The 19,373-nt window shown below is 40.5% G+C and overlaps 1 protein-coding gene and 1 pseudogene across 3 annotated transcripts in view; one reads left to right on the top strand and one right to left on the bottom strand.

Moving 5' to 3' along the window:
* The window catches only part of CDIN1 (CDAN1 interacting nuclease 1), a 219,063-nt gene that overhangs the window by 83,877 nt on the left and 115,813 nt on the right, over nucleotides 1-19,373 (top strand). For all 3 annotated transcript variants that reach the window (XM_059705312.1, XM_059705302.1, XM_059705293.1), the window contains 2 exons: nucleotides 17,919-17,998; nucleotides 18,350-18,399. In XM_059705312.1, the coding sequence (XP_059561295.1) occupies nucleotides 17,919-17,998; nucleotides 18,350-18,399 (130 nt within the window). The remainder of the gene's footprint in view (nucleotides 1-17,918; nucleotides 17,999-18,349; nucleotides 18,400-19,373) is intronic.
* LOC132220586 (folate receptor alpha-like) lies at nucleotides 13,097-13,848 on the bottom strand (annotated as a pseudogene).

The raw sequence follows: 19,373 nt of genomic DNA, 5'->3' as shown, positions 1-19,373 counted from the left end.
CTTTTAATTTACATTTAATTGCTGCTCTGTAGAAGTAATTTCTTCAGTTCTTAAAAATGTATTAAGTTCCTCATTCCTTTCTTCAACTTGTTCTGTTGACCAAGGCCACTGTAGAAAATTGCCAAGGGTGCAAAACGTATCTCCTCTGCTTTCTTTGGAGTAGTTTCCAGCTCTGGTCTGTCATTTGGGGCGCCCAAAGGTGATGCTCACAGATGAATGATGCTGGTAACTTTCCTTCGGAGACTAATTGCACTTCTCCCTTAACACAGTGTTTCCAGAAGCCCCAAGAGCTTACAGCATGACTCTGTAAACCCTATCTCTCACTTTGGCACAGTATTGTGCTGCCATTGTGCTCAGCGGACCTGCTGAAAGATTAATTACAACTGAAGAAATGTATCTTTTAACTGTCTCATTACATAAAGAATTCATAGTGAAGTTAACGTCCGCATAATTTAATGATGTACGGATTTTAATTATATAGTACACTGTTAATTGTACAGCTATTTTTAGATCAGGCTCCTAACTTGTTCATTTAAATGAATAGCTCATATGCTTGAGGGACTAAAATACAGGCTTTCCTAGAAAGTCAGAGATTCTTGAAACCTCTGAAAAAATATTCTAAAGTGGTAGGATATTTTTATGATATTTGCCTTTCTTTACAACGAGACTGACCTATACTTTGCCTTCATTGCTTAGGTTTTCTGACACATAGAATTCAACTATTTTTGGTAATTAAAAAAAAAAAGTATAAGAAAGAGAGATCTCTGTGCTGAATAATGGACAGAAATTGAATGGCTGTGTTTACCTTGAAAGTTGTTAGGATTTTTTTCTCAGGAGAATTAGACACAAGTTATTTCTGAATAGAAGGGCTGTCCCTGGCTGTAATTAGTCACATGGGCTTAGTTCCCAGGAAATGTTTCCTTCAGTGTGCTTGAAAGTGTGTGAATTTTCATATTGTCGAACTTACCTTGAAATTTTATCTCTGTTTCCCCATCTGTCCCTCTCCTAAATTAAGAAATCTCAAGTTTAGTTTGTTCTTTTCCCATTAGATTAGGGGGCCTGCCAAAAAAAGTGCACATGTTCATGCCCATGTATTCTCTCTCTCTCCATGGATCCTTCCAATTCTGGGCAGCACTTTTAATGATAGAATTAACTGCTTTGTAATTATGCAGGGAGACAGACACCATGATGTGATGTGGGTCTTTGCCAGCAAATGGAAACCAGGAAATAGAAATGAGGAGGCTACCAGTGGGAGTGATGAGAGAAGCTTCTCGAAGTCATCAGCATGCAAAGCAGAGAATTACCTGTGACTCATTGCATACTACAAACTTGGTTGTACCATTAGCCACGCTGTATCACCATTAGGAGCATCCATTTTTCTTTCTTTTTATAGAATACTAGAGGCCCAGTGCATGAAATTTGTGCTTGGGGGGAGGGTCCCCTCAGCCCAGCCTGAAACCTCTCCAATCTGGGACCCCTCGGGGGATATCCAACTGCTGGTTTAGGATCGGGCCTAAACCGGCTGTCGGACATCCCTCTCACAATCCAGGACCGCTGGCTCCTAACTGCTCACCTGCCTGCCTGCCTGATCGCCCCTAACCGCCTCTGCCTGCCGACCTCATCGCCCCTAACTGACGCCCCTGCCAGCCTGGTCACCCCCAACTGCCCCCCGCTCGCCAGCCTGGTTGCCCCCAACTGCCCCCTCTGCCGACCTGGTCACCCCTCACTGCCCTGCTCTGCTGGCCTGGTTGCCCCAAACTTCCCCCCCCCCACTGACCTGGTCACCCCAACTGCTCTCCTCTGCTAGCCTGGTTGCCCTTCACTGCCCCCCCACCCCCGCTGGCCTGGTCGCCCCCAACTACCCCACCCTGCCAGCTTGGTTGCCCCTCACGGCCCCCCATGCTGGCCTGGTCACCCTTCAACTGCCCCCCCCCCTTGCTGGCCTAGTCACCCCTCACTGCCCCCCTCTACTGGCCTGTTCACCCCTCACTATCCCCACCCCCCCTGCCGGCCTGGTTGCCGCCAACTATGCTCCCTGCTAGCCTGGTCACCCCTCACTGCTACCCTCTGCCAGCCTTGTTGCCCCTCACTGCACCCCCGGCGCCCTGGTCACCCCATGCAGCCTGCTGTTCAGTTGTTTGGCCGTTCTGACTAACCCCCCTGTCAGCCTGGTCGCCCCACGCAGCCTGCTTGTTCAATCATTTGGTCGTCCCTCACTAACCCCCTTGCCGGCCTTGTTGCCCCACTCAGCCTGTTCAGTCGTTGTTTGGTTGTTTTGGATGTGACGGCCCCTGGCTCTTTATATATATATAGATAAGACACTCATGAACCTGCCAGGTTTTCTAGTTACCCCAACAAATTTTGGTAGATCTTTGTTGCCTTTAACTTTCTCTCCTGACTTTGAGCTGGAGTGTTCTCTTTACCTGTGACTCCATTGTCAATGTCATGTGACATACTGAGCCCCAATAAGCTTAGACAAGAGTGTTCAACTTCATTATATGGCCCTATATTTGCTCTAAATGGAGCACTAAAGAATCTTGAAACTTTAATTGCTACTTTGAATTGGAGGGATATCTAGGAGGGAGGAGAGAATACCAATGGAAAACTTGAGTTTAGTTCTTATAAGTATGATGCATTAATATAGAATGTATCACATCACCTTTGAATAATGTGGAAATAGCGCTAGGGAAGAATAGTCTACTCATTGTGAGCTTAACTGGCTAAGTTAATATCTTGGCTCCACCACTGACTAGGAATGAGACTTTGGACAAATTATTTAAATTCCTAGTGACTCAGTTTTTTCAGTTCTAAAATGGTGATAGCAATCTTATAGGTACATTCTGAAAATTCAATGAGTTAGTACATGTGAGGGGCTTAGAATGGTGCCTGACACATGTAAGTACTCAGTCAATGTTAGCTGCTGTTCCTTTACAGAAGTGGACCTTTCTGAATGTTCAACTGACTTTACACAACTATTAAACTAGTATTTCTGAGATTTTAGAAATTTGGGTACATTTACTGTTTTTGCCATATTCACATAGCACTACACATCTATAATAATAAAAGCGTAATATGCTAATTAAACTGGTTGACCTTCTGGATGAAGCCGGGGCTGCAAGGGAAGCCCAGGTCCCTGGTGCCAGGGGGAAGCCGGTGCCGGCAGCCAGGGGAAGGAAGGCCTACTCTTGCATGAATTTCATGCATCAGGCCTCTAGTACTAATAATAAATATACAATATTTACTTGATACTTTTAAAAATGTCACTTAATTATGTTTTTAAAGGAAATTAATACATCTACTTTAAATGATAATTTCTTGTCATAAATAAAAAGTATTTATTAAAATAATACATTTTTGTTAAAGAAAAAATTGTTTTGCATACTACTAAAGTCATCTCACATGTGTTAAGCACACTTCTTTTCAGGAGACAAGGCATTAGATGTTGTCAACATTTAAAGACCTATTGTGTCCTGTATCCTTTAAGTCTAAATTTTCTGGAAACAATAAAGAAAAAAGTATCCTCATTAATAGCGAGGAAAGCTCAAATAAATCAAACCTATTTGACTACCTAACCCTATATATACTAGTAATATTAGGGAATATAGGCAGGGCTTGGATTTGAGTAGTTTATTAATAATTCATTCAACAATTTACTGAGTAAATTTTGTACAGAGCAATTTTGAGGTGAAAAGAGAGAAATATTTCTGCTTTAAAGCAATGTACCAGATATCCTGACGCAAACGGTTCCCTAGTCTTCCATGTGAACCATGCAGTCGCAAAGGGGATGACATTTCATAAATAGATATACAGTGTACCTGTGTCAATAAAATTTCATGGAGGGAAAATTAAGGAAAAAATGTCTTAAAGTCTATTTAGTGGGCTATAATAGGGGAAAAAAATTGTTAAAGGTTAAAAGCATTGATGTAGACCAAATGTAGGGCTATATAAAGCAAAGCTTGAAATCTGAAACCTTAGAGCTTCAGAACCAGAAATAGACTTGTAAAAATTATTTCTTATCTCCTTGGGGTTGACTACAAGAATGAGCCTAAATGTTCACTTAAAAGCCCCCAGATGCTTAAAGATAGCATTGAGGGAATGTGGCATCTTTTTAAAATACTATGCTAAATATTTCTTTTTTCAGATTTGTAAAAATGTGTCATGGTTCCAAGTCTTCCCATTCTGATCAATCTCCTGTCAACAGATCACAAAGCAATATTCTATCAAGTGCCAAATGATTGGTAGACACAATGAGTTCACTCCATCCTATCTAATAAAAGAGAAAAATGGTAATTGACGTACAACGATACCCTTTTCATTGGCTAATCAGGGCTATATGCAAATTAACTGCCAACTAAGATTGGCAGTTAACTGCCAACTAAGATTGGCAGTTAACTGCCAACAAGATGGTGGTTAATTTGCATATGTAGGCACAATGCAGGGAGGCAAAAGGGAAAGCAGGAAGAAGCCCCCTGCCACTGACAGTGATCGGAAACCCAGGGGGAGATAAGAGCTGGGGGGCAGGGCCAAGGCGGCCCTGGGGCCACCTTGGCCCTGCCCCCCAGCCATGATTGGAGAATCAGGCGCCTTTGCTGCCCTGGCCAGTGATAGCAGGAAGTAGGGGTGGAGCGAGCGATGGGAGCTGGGCACGGTTGAAGCTGGCAGTCCCGGGAGCTAGGGGTCCCTTGCCTGGGCCTAAAGCGAAGCCCACGATCACGGGGCCACTGCAGCTGCAGGTCCCCGCTGCCCGGGCCGGACGCCTGAGCCAGAGGCATTAGGCCTGGGCAGGGGGGGAGCCTGCAACGCGGGGAGTTGGGGGTCCCCTGCCCAGGCCTGACACCTCTGCCAGAGGCCTCAGGCCTGGTCAAGGGGCCGATGCGGTGATTGGTGATCGGAGGGTGATGAGGGTCAACTCCTCTGGCCGAGGCATCAGGCCTGGGTGGGGGGCGGAGCCGGGGATCGGGGGGATATGATGGTCCCCTTGCCCAGGCCTGAAGCCTGGGTCAGAGGCGTCAGGCTTGGGCGGGGGGTGGAGCCAGCGATCAGAGGGAGATGGGGGTCCCCTGCCCAGGCATGATTCCTGGGCCAGAGGCCTCAGGCCTGGGCGGGGGCCAGAGCCAGTGATCAGGGGGAGATGGGGCTCCCCTGTCCAAGCCTGACACCTCTGGCGGAGGCGTCAGGCCTGGGCAAGGGGCCGATCAGGCGATCAGAGGGTGATGGGGGTCTACGCCTCTGGCCGAGGCATCAGGCCTGGGCTGGGGGCAGAACCAGTGATGGGGGGAAATGAGGGTCCCCTGCCCAGGCCTGACGCCTCTGTCAGAGACGTCAGGCCTGGGCCAAGGGGCCGATCCTGCGATTGGAGGGTGATGGGGGTCAACGCCTGAGGGCTCCCAGTATGTGAGAGGGGGTAGGCTGGGCTGAGGGACACTCCCCTCACACACACACACACACACACACACACACACACACACACACACACACACCCAGTGCACGAATTTCGTGCACCGGGCCCCTAGTTCCATAATAAGCATTGGAAAATTAAGGGGAACATTTAGGGGAGGAGGTGAGAATTGAACTGGGCTTTGAAGTTTTGGCCAAAAGAACATTCTTGATTTGGAGGATGAAGTTGAGGGTGGGTGGGAGAGGTGGAATTGAGTATAGTTCTGCCATTATTCGGGTGCTTAATGAATATTTGTCAAATGTATGTTTGTTGAGTAAGAGAGTGATTATAGAGCTGTAAGTTGCCTGAGACAAGCAAAGTATAGTAACATGTACCCACCATTATAGTATACAGAGTATTTTCACTGCCCTAAAAAGTCACCTGTGCTGCACCTATTCATCCCTCTAACCCCCTCCCCAGAGCCCCTGGCAACCACTGATATTGTTACTGCCTATAGTTTTGGCTTTTCCAGAATGTCATATAGTTGGAATCATACAGCACGTAGCCCTTTCAGACTGGTTTCTTTCACTTAGTCATATGCACTTAAGATTCCTCTATGTCTTCTCATGGCTTGATAGCACATTTCTTTTTTGTGCCAAAAACATTGTCGTTTTTGGCAATTATTAATAAAGCTGCTAGAAATAAAAATAAAAATAAAAGAATCTGTCAGTGTGAATCCTCATGCTTTGGAGATATTGTCCTCTTGCCCTTACCTAGTGCTTTTAAATTTGATGACTCTAGTTCAAGATTATGTGCTAGTTAGAGAGCAGAATTTAATGTGTCCCTATAGGATTCCCTAATGTTAAAAGATGTTTCTTATTCACGTTGTCAAATGGGATCAGACGGCTTTAAAAATCACTTCTGTGCAGTGGGAGAGCTAGTGGGCTGCCTGGAATTCTTGAGGAATAGTTCCAACTGTGCAAGAGTAAGTAGGCTCCTGTGGGCCACTGGCAATATCGAAATTATCCAGAGAAGACTAACAGGCCAACTCCTATGGAGATCTAACTTGGGACATTCCTGACCTTGATGTCCAAAGGTCTTAAACCAGCACTCGAACAAAAGATTACATTTTCGCCGGGATTTTTAGGCTTTGCTCAGCCTCTGGAGCAGCCACATGAGGAGGCAAATCTCTGAGTGTACATTGGGAGTCCTGCCAACAGCAGCTGCCTTCCCCATCCAGCTGTTCAACCGCAGGGATTGTTTTTCTTCAGTGGAGGGAGAAGTAGGTTCTAACACTCTCCATCTGTCTGCACATTGAAAGACTTTTCTTTCAATATGGCCTATCTTGTCTCTGTCCCTGTACTGTTTTTCCCTCACTTCATCCTTCTGTCCTGACTGCTGCCACCGAATATACAATCAGCCTCATGTTCATTCACTTATCATGCTTACACCTATTTGCGGCCTTGAATCAGGGCTCCCAAATATATATGGTCTTGTCTTGGTCTTGGTTCAGCTATAACCTCGTCAAAATGCACTCTTTGCAGTGGGTAGGACTTGTAGGCCCTTAAGAGTACAGAGGGTTCATCTGCTTATTTGCCTCACTTCCTTTCAGCAGTAGTTGGCCACTTACCTGAGCTGAGGAAAGGAAGAGTTATAAAAATGGGTGTGATGTCAGTACTTTTATTTTTGGGGGTTGTGGGGGGTCTTCACTTGCTCGATTGCTGGTGCTTGAAATGTCCTGAGTTAGGGGGAGAAAATCCTTTTCTTATCTTTGATATAGGTAAGACTTAAAATACACCCTCCCCCCCTCCCCACCCCATGGTGTGATAACACTTAAGCTAATGCACAGAAACCTGTAACGGACTTCTACCAGGTTTTTCTCAGAGAACAGTTTTGATGATGGATTGTGTACTGGGGGATCGTAAAGGGGTGGGGCGGGGAAGGCTATAAGAAGGGATAATCCAGCGTTATCAAATTTTGCCTGTTGAACAGATTCACTTCTGGCTGTCTCTCCAAGGCTGTGGCAAAGAATACTTGGTTAGGGCAGGCTCCTGACTCCGTACACATCTCATACAGCCTTTCTTTTTTCACTCTCTTGACAATGTAAAATAAAGAGTGATCTATTTATTGATAATGCAATGTTGGGATGCAGAAATCAGGCCACGCCATGATCTAACACCAACCAAAGCAACAGTGTAACAACTGTAAGAGCCCAAGCCTGAAATGGCATGTTAAGTGCTTTTCCTGTGCTATTTTATTTCATCTCCACAAGAACCGGGCAAAGTAAGTGCCAGTGTTATGCTCTTTTACAGACACGGGAACTGAAGGCCACAGACATTAATTAACTTGTTGAGACAACATAGCTAGTAGATGGAAAAGCCAGTCCTCAAACCAAGCCTGCGTGATTCTAGGCTGTGCTCCATAACCACTGTCCCATGTTGCCTCTCCATTTCAAAGTATGAGACTGCATAGCATTCTGAGTTTACCTTGTTTTAGAAAGTATGTTGTTTTTTTCTATTTTTAGTTTTGGTTTAATGAATTTATTTCTGTAACATTGGTTAATAAAATTATTTAGGTTTCAGGTGTACAGTTTCATCGTACAACATCTGTATATTGTATTGTGTGTTTACCACCCCAAGTTAAGTCTCCCTGCATCACCATTTATCTACCCCTTTCCCTCTGGTAATCAACATACTGTTGTCTGTGTCTATGAGTTTTATTTTGTTTTATTAATCCCTTCACCTTTTTCACCCAGCACCCGCCAACATTTTCTCCTCTAACATGTCAGTCTGTTTTCTGTATCTATGAGTCTGTTTCTATTTTGTTAGTTCCTTTTTTTCATTAGATTCCATATATGAGTGAAATCATATGGGACTTGTCTTTCTCTGACTGGCTTATTTCACTTAGTATAATAGTCTCCAGGTCCATCCATGTTGTTGCAAAAGGTAAGATTTCCTTCTTTTTATGGCCCAGTAGTATTCCATTGTGTAAATGTACCACAGTTTCCTTATCCACTCATCTACTGATGGACACTTGGGCTGCTTCCAAATCTTGACTATTGTTAAAAAACAACAACCTGTAATGAACATAGGGCTGCATATATTCTTTTGAATTAATGTTTCAGGTTTCTTCAGATATTTTCCCAGAAGTGGAATCGCTGGGTCATAAGGCAGTTCTATTTTTAGTTTTTTGAGGTAGCTTCATATTGCTTTCCACAGTGGCTATACCAATCTGCATTTTCTTCACATCCTTGCCAACACTTGTTATTTGTTGTTTTTATTGATGATAGCCATTCTGACAGGTGTGAGGTGATATCTCCTTGTGGATTTAATTTGTATTTCTCTGATGACTAGTGGCATTGAGCATCTTTTCACATGATGTTGGCCATCTGAATGTCCTCTTTGAAAAAGTTTTTTCAGGTCCTTTGCTTATTTTTTAATTGGATTGTTTGATTTTTTTTTTTTTGGTGTGTGTGTGTGTGTTGAGTTGTATAAATTCTTTATACATTTTGGATATTAACCCCTTATCAGATGTATCATTGGTGAATATGTTCTCCCAATCAGGGGTTTGTCTTTTCATTTTGTTGATGGTTTCCTTTGCAGTGCAAAAACTTTTTAGTTTGATGTAGTCCCATTTGTTTATTTTTTATTTTGTTTCTCTTGCCGGAAGAGATATATCAGAAAAAAATATTCCTATGAGAAATGTCTGAGATTTTATTGCCTGTGTTTTCTTCTGTTTTTTTTTTTTTTTTTTTTTTTTTGGTTTCGAGTTTAACATTTAAGTATTTAATCCATTTTGAATTTATTCTTGTGTATGGTGTAAGAAGGTGATCTAGTTTCACTTTTTTGCACATATTTGTTCAATTTTCTTAGCATCACTTATTTTCTATCCTTACCCTATTGTATATTTTTGCCTCCTTTGTCAAATATTAATTGACCATAAAGATATGGGTTTATTTCTGGGCTCTCTATTTTTTTCCATTGATCTGTATGTCTGTTTTTATGATAGCACCAAGCTGTTTGTGATTACTATGGCCTTGTAGTATACTTTGATATCAGGTAACGTGATTCCTCCAACTTTGTTCTTTTTTTCTGAAGATTGCTGTGGCTATTCAGGGTGTTTTGTGGTTCCATGTAAATTTTTGGAGTATTTGTTCTAGTTCTATGAAATACGCCATTGGTATCTTGATAGGAATTGTGTTGAATATATAGGTTGTTTTGGGTAATAAGGATGATTTAATGATGTTAATACTTCCAGTCCATGAACATGGTATATGTTTCCACTTATTCGTATCTTCTTCATTTTCTTTCATTAGTGTCTTATAATTTTCCAAGTACAGGTCTTTTACATCCTTGGTTAAATTTTTTCCATGTATTTTATTTTATTTTATTTTTTATGCAGTTGTAAATGGAATTGTTTTCTTTAGTTTCTTTTTCTGATAGTTTATTATTGGTGTATAAAAAAAGCAATTGATTCCTGGATATTTACTTTGTATCCTGCTACTTTACTGAATTCATTTATCAGTTCTAGTAGTTTTTGGTGGAATCTTTAGGGTTCTGTACATACAGTATCATGTCAACTGCAAATAATGACAGTTTTCTTTCTTTTCCCATTTGAATGCCTTTTTTCTTCTTCTTGTCTATTTACTGTGGCTAGGACTTCCAGTACTATGTTGAATAAGAATGGAGAAAACAAACATCCTTGTCTTGTTCTCCATCTTAAGGTAAACACTTGTAGTTTTTGCCAATTGAGTATAACATTGTCTGTAGATTTGCCATATATGGCTTTTATTACATTGAAGCATGTGAAGAACGAAAAGAATAGTTTTGGAAAAACAAAAATAAAATTTAGAAATGGGATAATTGTCTTTGAAGTTAAAAACTCATTACATGAATGATGTATTAGATTAGAACAAAAGTTAATGAATTATAGGATGGATTTAAGGAAAACACTTTTAGTATAAACACAAGAGATGAAGAGATCAGGAAACATAGGGGATAGAATAAGGTCTCCCAATACATCTCATATAAGAGTTCCAGAGTGACTGAATAAAGGAGGCCAATGCTATAATGGCTCAAAATTTTAAAAACTTGTTTAAGTCTTTTATCATTAGGTTCATGAAACATAGCTAATTCCAAACAGGTTAAATAAAAAGTGCCACACTTAGGTGCACAGTGATGAAACTATTGAATATCAAAGAGTAATCTAAAAGGAACCAGAGATAAAAAATAAATTACTTATATAGGAATTACTGTCAGATTGATAGTAGAGTTCTTATCAGTAACAGATGTTAATAAATAAACAAACAAACAAACAAAAAACACAGATGTTAAGAGACAGTGAAATCATATTTTCAAAGGGTTGAAGTAAAATGACAGTCTATAATTCAATACCCAGCTATATTATCATTCAAGAGTGAGAATGAAGTAAAAATATTTTCAAGCAAGGCAAGACTAAGAGATTTTACTACTCAGTAATCCCAGCTGAAATAACTAATAAATGTGGTGCATCGGTAGCAATATCCAATTTTTAGATCTTGAATCAGAAAGTAGAAATTAAGAAGCAATGCTGAAAAAGGAAATTGGTGACATGCTGATAAATCTAAATAAAAACAAGCATTGGACGTTTTAAAAAATGGAAAGAGACTGTATTAGTCAAGGTTCTCCAGAGAAACAGAACGATAGGGTGTATATGTTGTGTGTGTATGTGTGTGTGTGTGTGTGTGTGTGCACGCGCACGCATGCGTGTAGAGCGAGGGGGATGGAGGAGAGATTTATTATAAGAAATTGGCTTCCATGATCGTAGAAACTGATAATTCCTAAGCTTTACAGTTGGCAAGCTGGAGATTCAGGAAAGCCAATGGAGTAAGTCCAGCCCAAAGGCCTGCTGGCTTGAGACCCAGGAGAAGCCAATATAAAGGCAGGACAATACTAATGCTCCCGCATGAAGGTCATCAGGCATAAAGACTTCTTTTCTGCTCAGTCTTTTTGTCCTAGTCAGGCCTTTAAGTGAGTAGATAAGGCTCACCCATACAAGGAGGGCCATTTGCTTTACCCAATCTACTGATTCAACTGTTAATCTCATCCAGAAACACTCTTCCAGACACACCCAGAGTAATGTTGGACCAAATTTTTAGGCCTCTTCTGGCCCAGTTAATTTGACATAAAGTTAACCATCCCAAAATCAACTGGGAAATTGTTTCTGTGGACAGGTTGTTTGGACAAAAATAATAAATACAATAACATGTAGGTTGATCAGGGAGTGGGGGCTTCCTGATTGGAGTAAGTGCATTCTAAGCTGTTTAGAATTTTTTTGGAGAGGACTTCTAAAGAAATAGACATAAACTGTATTATTTGCAAGTGAATAAAAAGAGAAATGAGGAATAAAAAAATTAAGCTACTTGATGGTAATAGTAAATGGGAAAGAGAGAGGGAAGAGAATGGTTAGCAGAACATGGGAAATAAGAGGGTAAACATAATTCTGAATGTGTCAGTTACAAGTAGATAATTTCATATCTAGTTTTGAAAAAATTAGTAACGATATAGATTTAAATACTACAATTAAAAATCTTGAGCTCTGGCTGGGTGGCTCAGTTGGCTGGAGCATCATTCCCTACACCAAAAAGATTTCGGATTCAATTCCTAGTCAGTGCACTTACGTAGGCTGCAGGTTTGCTCCCTGGTGGGGCAACTACGGGAGATTGATGCTTCTCTCACATTGATGTCTCTTTCTCCCTCTTCCTCTCCCCACCCCTTCCTCTCTCTTTAAAAATCAATAAAAACATATACTTAGGTGAGAATTAAAGAATGTATATTGACCTACTTGATATACCTGAAACCTGTACCTCAAAAATAGGAGATTCAATATTTTTTTAATATATTTCCATTGATTTCAGAGAGAAAGGAAGAGGGAGAGAGAGATGGAAACATCAATGGTGAGAGAGAATCATTGATCCGCTGCCTTTTTTTTAAAAAAAATATATTTATTGGTTTCAGAGAGGAAGGGAGAAGGAGAAAGAGATAGAAACATCAATGATGAGAGAGAATCATTGATCGGCTGCCTCCTGCATGCCCCCTACGGGGGATTGAGCCCACAACCCAAGCATATGCTCTTGCAGGACTCGAACCTGGGACCATTCAGTCCGCAGGCTGACGCTTTATCCACTGAGCCAAGGCGGCTAGGGCTGATCCGCTGCCTTCTGCACACCCCCTACTGGGGATCGAGCCCACAACCCAGGCATGTGCTCTTGACTGGAATCAAACCCAGGGACCCTTCAGTTTGCAGGCCAACACTCTATCCACTGAACCAAACCGGCTAGGGCAATTCAGTAGTTTTTTAAAGACACAAAACATTTGTAAAAATTGTTTGCATATAAAAACACAAAGGAAGTAAAATACCCCCAAATTAACATAAACATTACATACTTTGACCATGATGTAATCAAATTAGAAATATAAAAAATTGAAATACTTTTTAAAATAATTTATCAATCAAAGATGAAATATGGAAACTATAAAATGTTTATAAATGACAACAAAACTTTTGGCATGTAGTTAAAGCAGGAAAAATTATAGAAATTATTATTTTTTATTATCATTATTATTATTTTTTTGCAGAGTAACTAGTTTATTCAAACTATTGGACAGAGCTCCCACCATGAAAGCTGAGCCTTGGAGCTGAACAGGGTGGGGATGACCAGGTATCAGAAGGTAAAGGAGCTTAGCTGAGCAGCAGGAGCAGCATTAGGGCCAGGGCCAGCAGGAGAGGCCAGGCCCCATGGAACCCAGCTCCATTCATGGCCTCAGCATAGAACCTGGCCACCTCCTCGTTGGGGTTGCCCCGGGCCAGGTCAAACAAACCACATCTGGATGCAGTGGCTACTGCCTTGGCTGTTGTTGCTGACTTTGTAGGAGTGACTCCAGATTTCATTGCACAGAGCAGCAGCGTGGGGAAGTAGAAGTCACAGTGGTGGCAGGCAGCCTTCGCTGGGCACTCTTTAGATCCGAGGTCCAGTTCCAGCCCTTGTGCCAGTTACTCTTGCAGGTGTAGGAGGTGCGGCAGTCTTCCCATCAGCTCTCACAGTCCTCTTTGCACAGGGGTACATTCAGGATCCTCTCTGTGCCAGCTCAGGTTCACCTCCTGGGTCCGGGGCCCCAGGTTGGAGCACTCACACAGGCAGGTGTCCTGGATGAAGTGGCGCTTGCAGGCGGGTTTCATCAGGCCAGAGTGGTCCCAGTTAAATTTGTACAGGTAGGAAACATCTTTATGGCTTCCTTGCTGTGTTGACAAAGCAGGCATTCTTCCAGGGACTGCACTGCTCATGCAGCTTGTACTCCGGGCTTGGCTTTTCCTTGTGTTGCTTGGCATCCATGTAGACATTGAGAAGCTCAGTCCTGGGCCCGGCTGCCCATACTTCAGCCCGCCACACCAGAAGGAGCCACAGCTGTGTTGTCATCATTCGAGCCATGTCAGACCCTGAAGGAAGAGCTGTAGTCAGTGACTTATAGAGATTATTATACTAAGTGAAATAAGCCAGTCATAGAAAGACAAATACCATATGATCTCACTTATATATGGAATCTAATGAACAAAATAAACTGATGAACAAATTAGAAACAGAGGCATGGATACATGGAACAGACTGACAGCTGTGAGGAGGGGGAGAGGAACTAGATGAAAGAATGTGAAGGGATTAGCCAAAGAGCTTATATGCATAACCCATAGACACAGACAACAGTGTGGTGATGGCCATAGGAAAGGGGATGCGGGGTCTGGGTGGATGTGGGCAAAGGGCAGGTGAGGGCAGGGTGGAGAAGGGGACATCTGTAATAGTGTCAACAATTTTTAAAAAGTATATGTTAAAATCAAACATTGAAAATTTATTCAATAAAAATAGTTAGCAAAAGAATAATGTAGCAAATTCAAAGTAGAAAGCAGGGAAGTAATGATCACAAAAACATAAATGAAATGTAATAGTAGAGAGAATCAACAAAACAAAAGTTTGTTTCTAGAACGTAGTAATAAATCAACCTCTAGGAAGACTGATACATTTAAAAAGTTTACAAAAATAATATTTGAGTATTTAAAGTAAATTTAATTGCAGATCCAGAAATTAAATCAGAGTGGTGGATGGGTAGATGTTTATTATATCAGGCTCCAGACTTCTTTTTGTTAGAAATATTTCACACTTAAAAATAGCAAAATCTTTCTTTAGGTATTGTGCCTTAGTCCAGGCATTGCCTGTTGCCTGTCCTCTAGCTTTAACAGGTACCAGCTCTCTCCTATTCTTAAGCATCTAGCTCCACGTGACCATGCATTCCTGCTTTGTACATGCTTGGTGGGAAGTTGAAGCAGTAGCAGGTAAACTATGAAATCAACAGAATAAATGCCTCTGGCAGAGGTTAGGGACAATAAGACTCCTGTCCACGAATGGTCAGAAAGATGGGTGAAGATGGACGAAGCTAGTCACTGGCCCCAGGGATAGCTTCGATGAAAGGCACAGGCTTTCTTGAGTCCTCTCATCCCCAACCCTCTCAAGATTCTCCAATTGCCTTTCCTTATCTGGTTGATATTATTGTTCATCCCTTTTGCAGTTCCAAAGCTTCAGAATATGTGTGTAAAATTAAATGTGCACTCTCTGGCTTCATCTGAGATGCAGGCATACTTTTTGCATGAATGTGGACTCAATGTATAGTTTTTACTATTCAATTTTAAATGACTGACTTCCTCTCTCAAGCTTCCTTCGATTTGAATAGTGTTCTATTCAATACATTCAAAGCATTTTTTAAAAGTTTATTGGCTATGATTCTTAAGTCTGATAAGCACACTATTCTAAAGTTTATATTGTGAGGAAAATTATGATGTCATCAGTTTCTTTTTTCTTTAATATTTCCCTTTCTTCCCTCATAAAATAAATGACCTAATTTTCTTATGTCCTAGAGTATTGTTCCTCTTCTTTTTTAAAAGGAGCCTTTGTTTTATTATTTTAGTTGGTTATGAGGCCTGTAATTTTCCATAGGATAACACTTTTGGTTATGCTGTGTGACCATTTAGATCACATGTGGGGAACATTTTTCCTGCCAAGGGCCATTGGGATATTTATCATTCACAGGCCATACAAAATTACCCACTTAAAAATTAGCCTGCTATCTTTGGTCATACATTTAATTGACTTACCCCTACTGCCTAATGATTCTGTGGGCCTTATATGGCCCTTGGGCCAGACGTTCCCCACCACTATATGGATTAACAGTTTTTCCTCACACGGTGTAGGGTCTGGGAGTTAGCAGTGTAGTGTCTCAGCAATGATCAGGTACAGGTACATGTGGAGAAGGTGCTATTGTTTCCTTGAGACACTGGGAGCATCATGGGTAATCTAAAAGAATGTGTCTGTCATTACTATCTGGTGACTGAGTGGCAAACTAGAGAGAGAGTAAGTCCCCTGAGGGAAGGTGACCAAGTGTCTGATCACTGCTCTCGTTCCTCGGATTCAGTTACGAAAACTGTGAGTTTACCACGTACGTTACTATAGATTGAACACTATTGCTGCAATAACCTATTCTTTTACAATAAGACAATGTGCTCTTTCATATTCCCAGTGTTTGTACCACTCATCCATGTTAATTTCCTTCAGCAATAATTTAGTCCAGCTAAAATGTATATGAAGTAAAAGCCTAATATGATTTGGTTCTTAATATTTAAATGTTAACAAAATACTAAATAACAACAAAATAGCTGTTGAAGGTATTTTCCCTAGAGAATTACACAAGAAACCTTTGAGGTAGTAAGCTCAGATAATACAGTCACTTTCTACGGATGAAGACATTGAATTTGAACGGTCCCGTATAGATAGGGCTGCATAGTTGTATAGATAGGCCTGCGTAGGCTTCCTCGGGTGGTGATGCTCACTTGGGATTCCAAATATGGCCTCTCTACTTGCAGTACAAACACTTCTACTATGGCTGCTAAGTACATAAATGTTACTACAAGCGTGCAGTTATGTGACTAAAAGTAAGAAATAATTAAAATAATTATAATTCATATTTTTTCTTTGTGGATTCAGTACTATGCTTAAGTGAGAAAGTTGTCATTTCCTTATCTCGTCCCACAGTATTTGCTAACATTTATCACATCTGTCAGTGTTCTTATGGTACTGAACTTGATAAAGAACATAATCTAAAAAAAAAATTTTAAAGGCAAGCCAAAAATTATCTCAGAACCTGAAGGATGTAAATCTGTGGTCTATGTTTACTTCATTAATGAGGTGATTCTCCAGTATGCATTTTAGATTGTACGGACAAGACCTTAAGCCATTTTACTAAATATCTGGGAACCATTTCACTGGAGGACTTGAACGAATTGACTCCTAGTCACCACCTGCCTTAGCTTCGGGCTAGAGCAGTGATTTTTTCAACCTTTCTCATCTCATGGCACACACAAACTAATTACTAAAATTCTTCAGCACACCAAATATATATATATATATATATATATATATATATATATATATATATAGCCAATCTGATTTAAAAAAAAGGTATAATTTTGATTCATTCACACTGGATGGCTACTGTTGTGTTGGCTGGTGTCATTTTTTAAAATTTGACAGTCTAAGGGCAAAGAGGTCAGTTCCCTTGACTAAATAGTCAGGCATTGCATGTTTTAAAAATTCTTGGGGCACACAGGTTGAAAATCGCTGGTCTAGAGACTTGAATTACTCTATTGCAGAGGATAAGGAGTTTTGGCTACTTTGGTTTTCATGTGCCTACAGTAGACAGTGAGGCCAGCATCTCCTGCCTCAATTTTCAAAGAATGTGACCTGATATAGCATCCCTCATTAGATGCCTCCCGTAGCCTCTTCTATAACAGTTCTCTGGGATAAGGTCAATGTAATTTACAATTGGATGTCAGGAGACATTTTGGAACAAAAATTCATATATAAATGTATAGATTTTTTTTTTTCTTATTTAAGATTCTCTCAATTGTCAGTCATTTTACCTACTTTTCTCACCTGTTAAATGGACATAACATTTTATGGCAGCTGATGAGAATTATTTGAGAAAGGTTTAGGATTCAGAGATGCTTTCTTGGCTGAAAGTTATTTTTATTGACACCACTAAAGTCTTTGAATCTGAGCTGCCTTCACTAAGCTTTCTATATACATAAGCTTTGTTATAAAATACTTACCTGCCAAAGGTAAATATTTTCTTTTCTGATTGCTTTGTGGTGTGTTTTTTTTTTTTTTCTCCAAGTGGGCTTTTCCAAAGCTAATGTATCTGCAAAGAGACATATGCTTTAGGTCTGTACTTGTTAATTTACCTTGGAAAATATTAGGTCAGCTTCAAATCTGGCAATGTGGCTTATAAACTTGGCAAAATGGACTAATTAAAAGCTTTCCATAGATTTATAACAAGGAAATGATTACTATCAGTAGTGTTTTCATTTTTACGGTTTGTGTATATATATAGGTATATGTCACTTCTCATGTTGCATTTAAAGTATGTTGACTGTCTGCTAACAGTTCATCTCCTTTCTTCTACAGCCTCCAAGTCTGTTATAAATAGTCTGCTACGGGACCCTTCTCAGATTCCAGATGGAGTTCTAGCAAATCAGGTCTATCAGGTATTAATCACAGCTGTCTATTTTCAGTGGCAATGCTGTTATCTGCCTAGCAGAGTAAAGGATTTTAAACCTCATTTAATTACTGTCATCATAAACTATCACTGAGGTCAGGGTGCACCGTAATGGCAATGCAATATTTGTGAGAAGAGCATTTCACTTTTTAATAGCTTGCTTTTATAGTGAATAAAAAGCATGCAATTTTTGTTTTCTGTGATTAAATCTGCACAGCCTTTTAATAGCGTTTTGTTTTTTTTTGTTTTTAATTCAAGGATGCTGCTTTTAGTATACTGTTTAACTGTAATAGTTTTTGTAGTCGCCCCACCCCAGACCCCTTCTCTTATTTGTCTGCAGTGCATTGTGAACGACTGCTGTTATGGACCGCTGGTGGACTGCATCAAACAGTATCCTTGCCCATAAAATTTTAGGTGCACAATTGACGAGCTTAGACTCAGCGGAGAAGACGTGTCTAGCTTTAACATGACATAAAGTTCTGCTTCACAAAACACATATCATACTCTTCTATTTTACATTCAATCAACTGGAGGGTCACTGCAGACCATTCTTTTCCACAGCATAAGAAAAGCCAGATCGGCCCCGGGAAGATGTCAGCTCAGCAGCTGCACCTTCACATGCTTATTTCCAACTGCTTGGTTATCAATGAGTTTAGAGGTACAGAGTCATTAGGCAGGTAGCATACTGGCTTGGAATGTATCTAACCATCCCAATGAACATATTTTAAAAATAGAACAAATTTCTATTTAAAATGAGCCAAATTCAGTTGAGTTTGCTAGAATAAATTTTGCCTGAAGTTAAAGGATGATGTGATTAAAATGTCGCCAGAGACCATCACATTTTAAAGGGCAGTAGACTCTCATTGCGTAAATGCTGATTAAAATCTGAGCTGTCACTTGGATCCCTAATAAACAGTTTTAGAGAAACCCGGCTAATTTTTCTCTTTGGACTGGATTTAAGGCTAAGAAAACATGCCCAGTCTTCATTAAAGACTTTGGGATTGCTAAAGAGTTAATGCTTACTTCTTTAAACAGGATTTGAGTGGACAGTAGTGACTTCATGACATAGGACATTATTTATCAATACATTTAGTAGTATTGTGACAACACTAAGAATTTTAATGTAATCATTGGCTAACAATGCTACTTAAAGAGTAAATAATGGGTAATTTTCTAAATGAAAATTGTATCTATCTGAGCCCATGAGTCTCACATTTCTTTTTCTTTTTTAATATATTTTTATTGATTTCAGAGAGGAAGGGAGAGGGAGAGAGAGATAGAAACGTTAATGATGAGAGAGAATCATTGATTGGCCGCCTCCTGCACAGCCCGTACTGGGGATTGATCCCACAACCTGGGCAGGT

The sequence above is a fragment of the Myotis daubentonii genome, chromosome 1 (genome assembly GCF_963259705.1).
Source record: "Myotis daubentonii chromosome 1, mMyoDau2.1, whole genome shotgun sequence".
Classification (NCBI taxonomy): Eukaryota; Metazoa; Chordata; class Mammalia; order Chiroptera; family Vespertilionidae; genus Myotis; species Myotis daubentonii.
The sequence above is the reverse complement of the archived record's forward strand: the minus strand, read 5'-3'. Positions and strand labels throughout refer to the sequence as shown.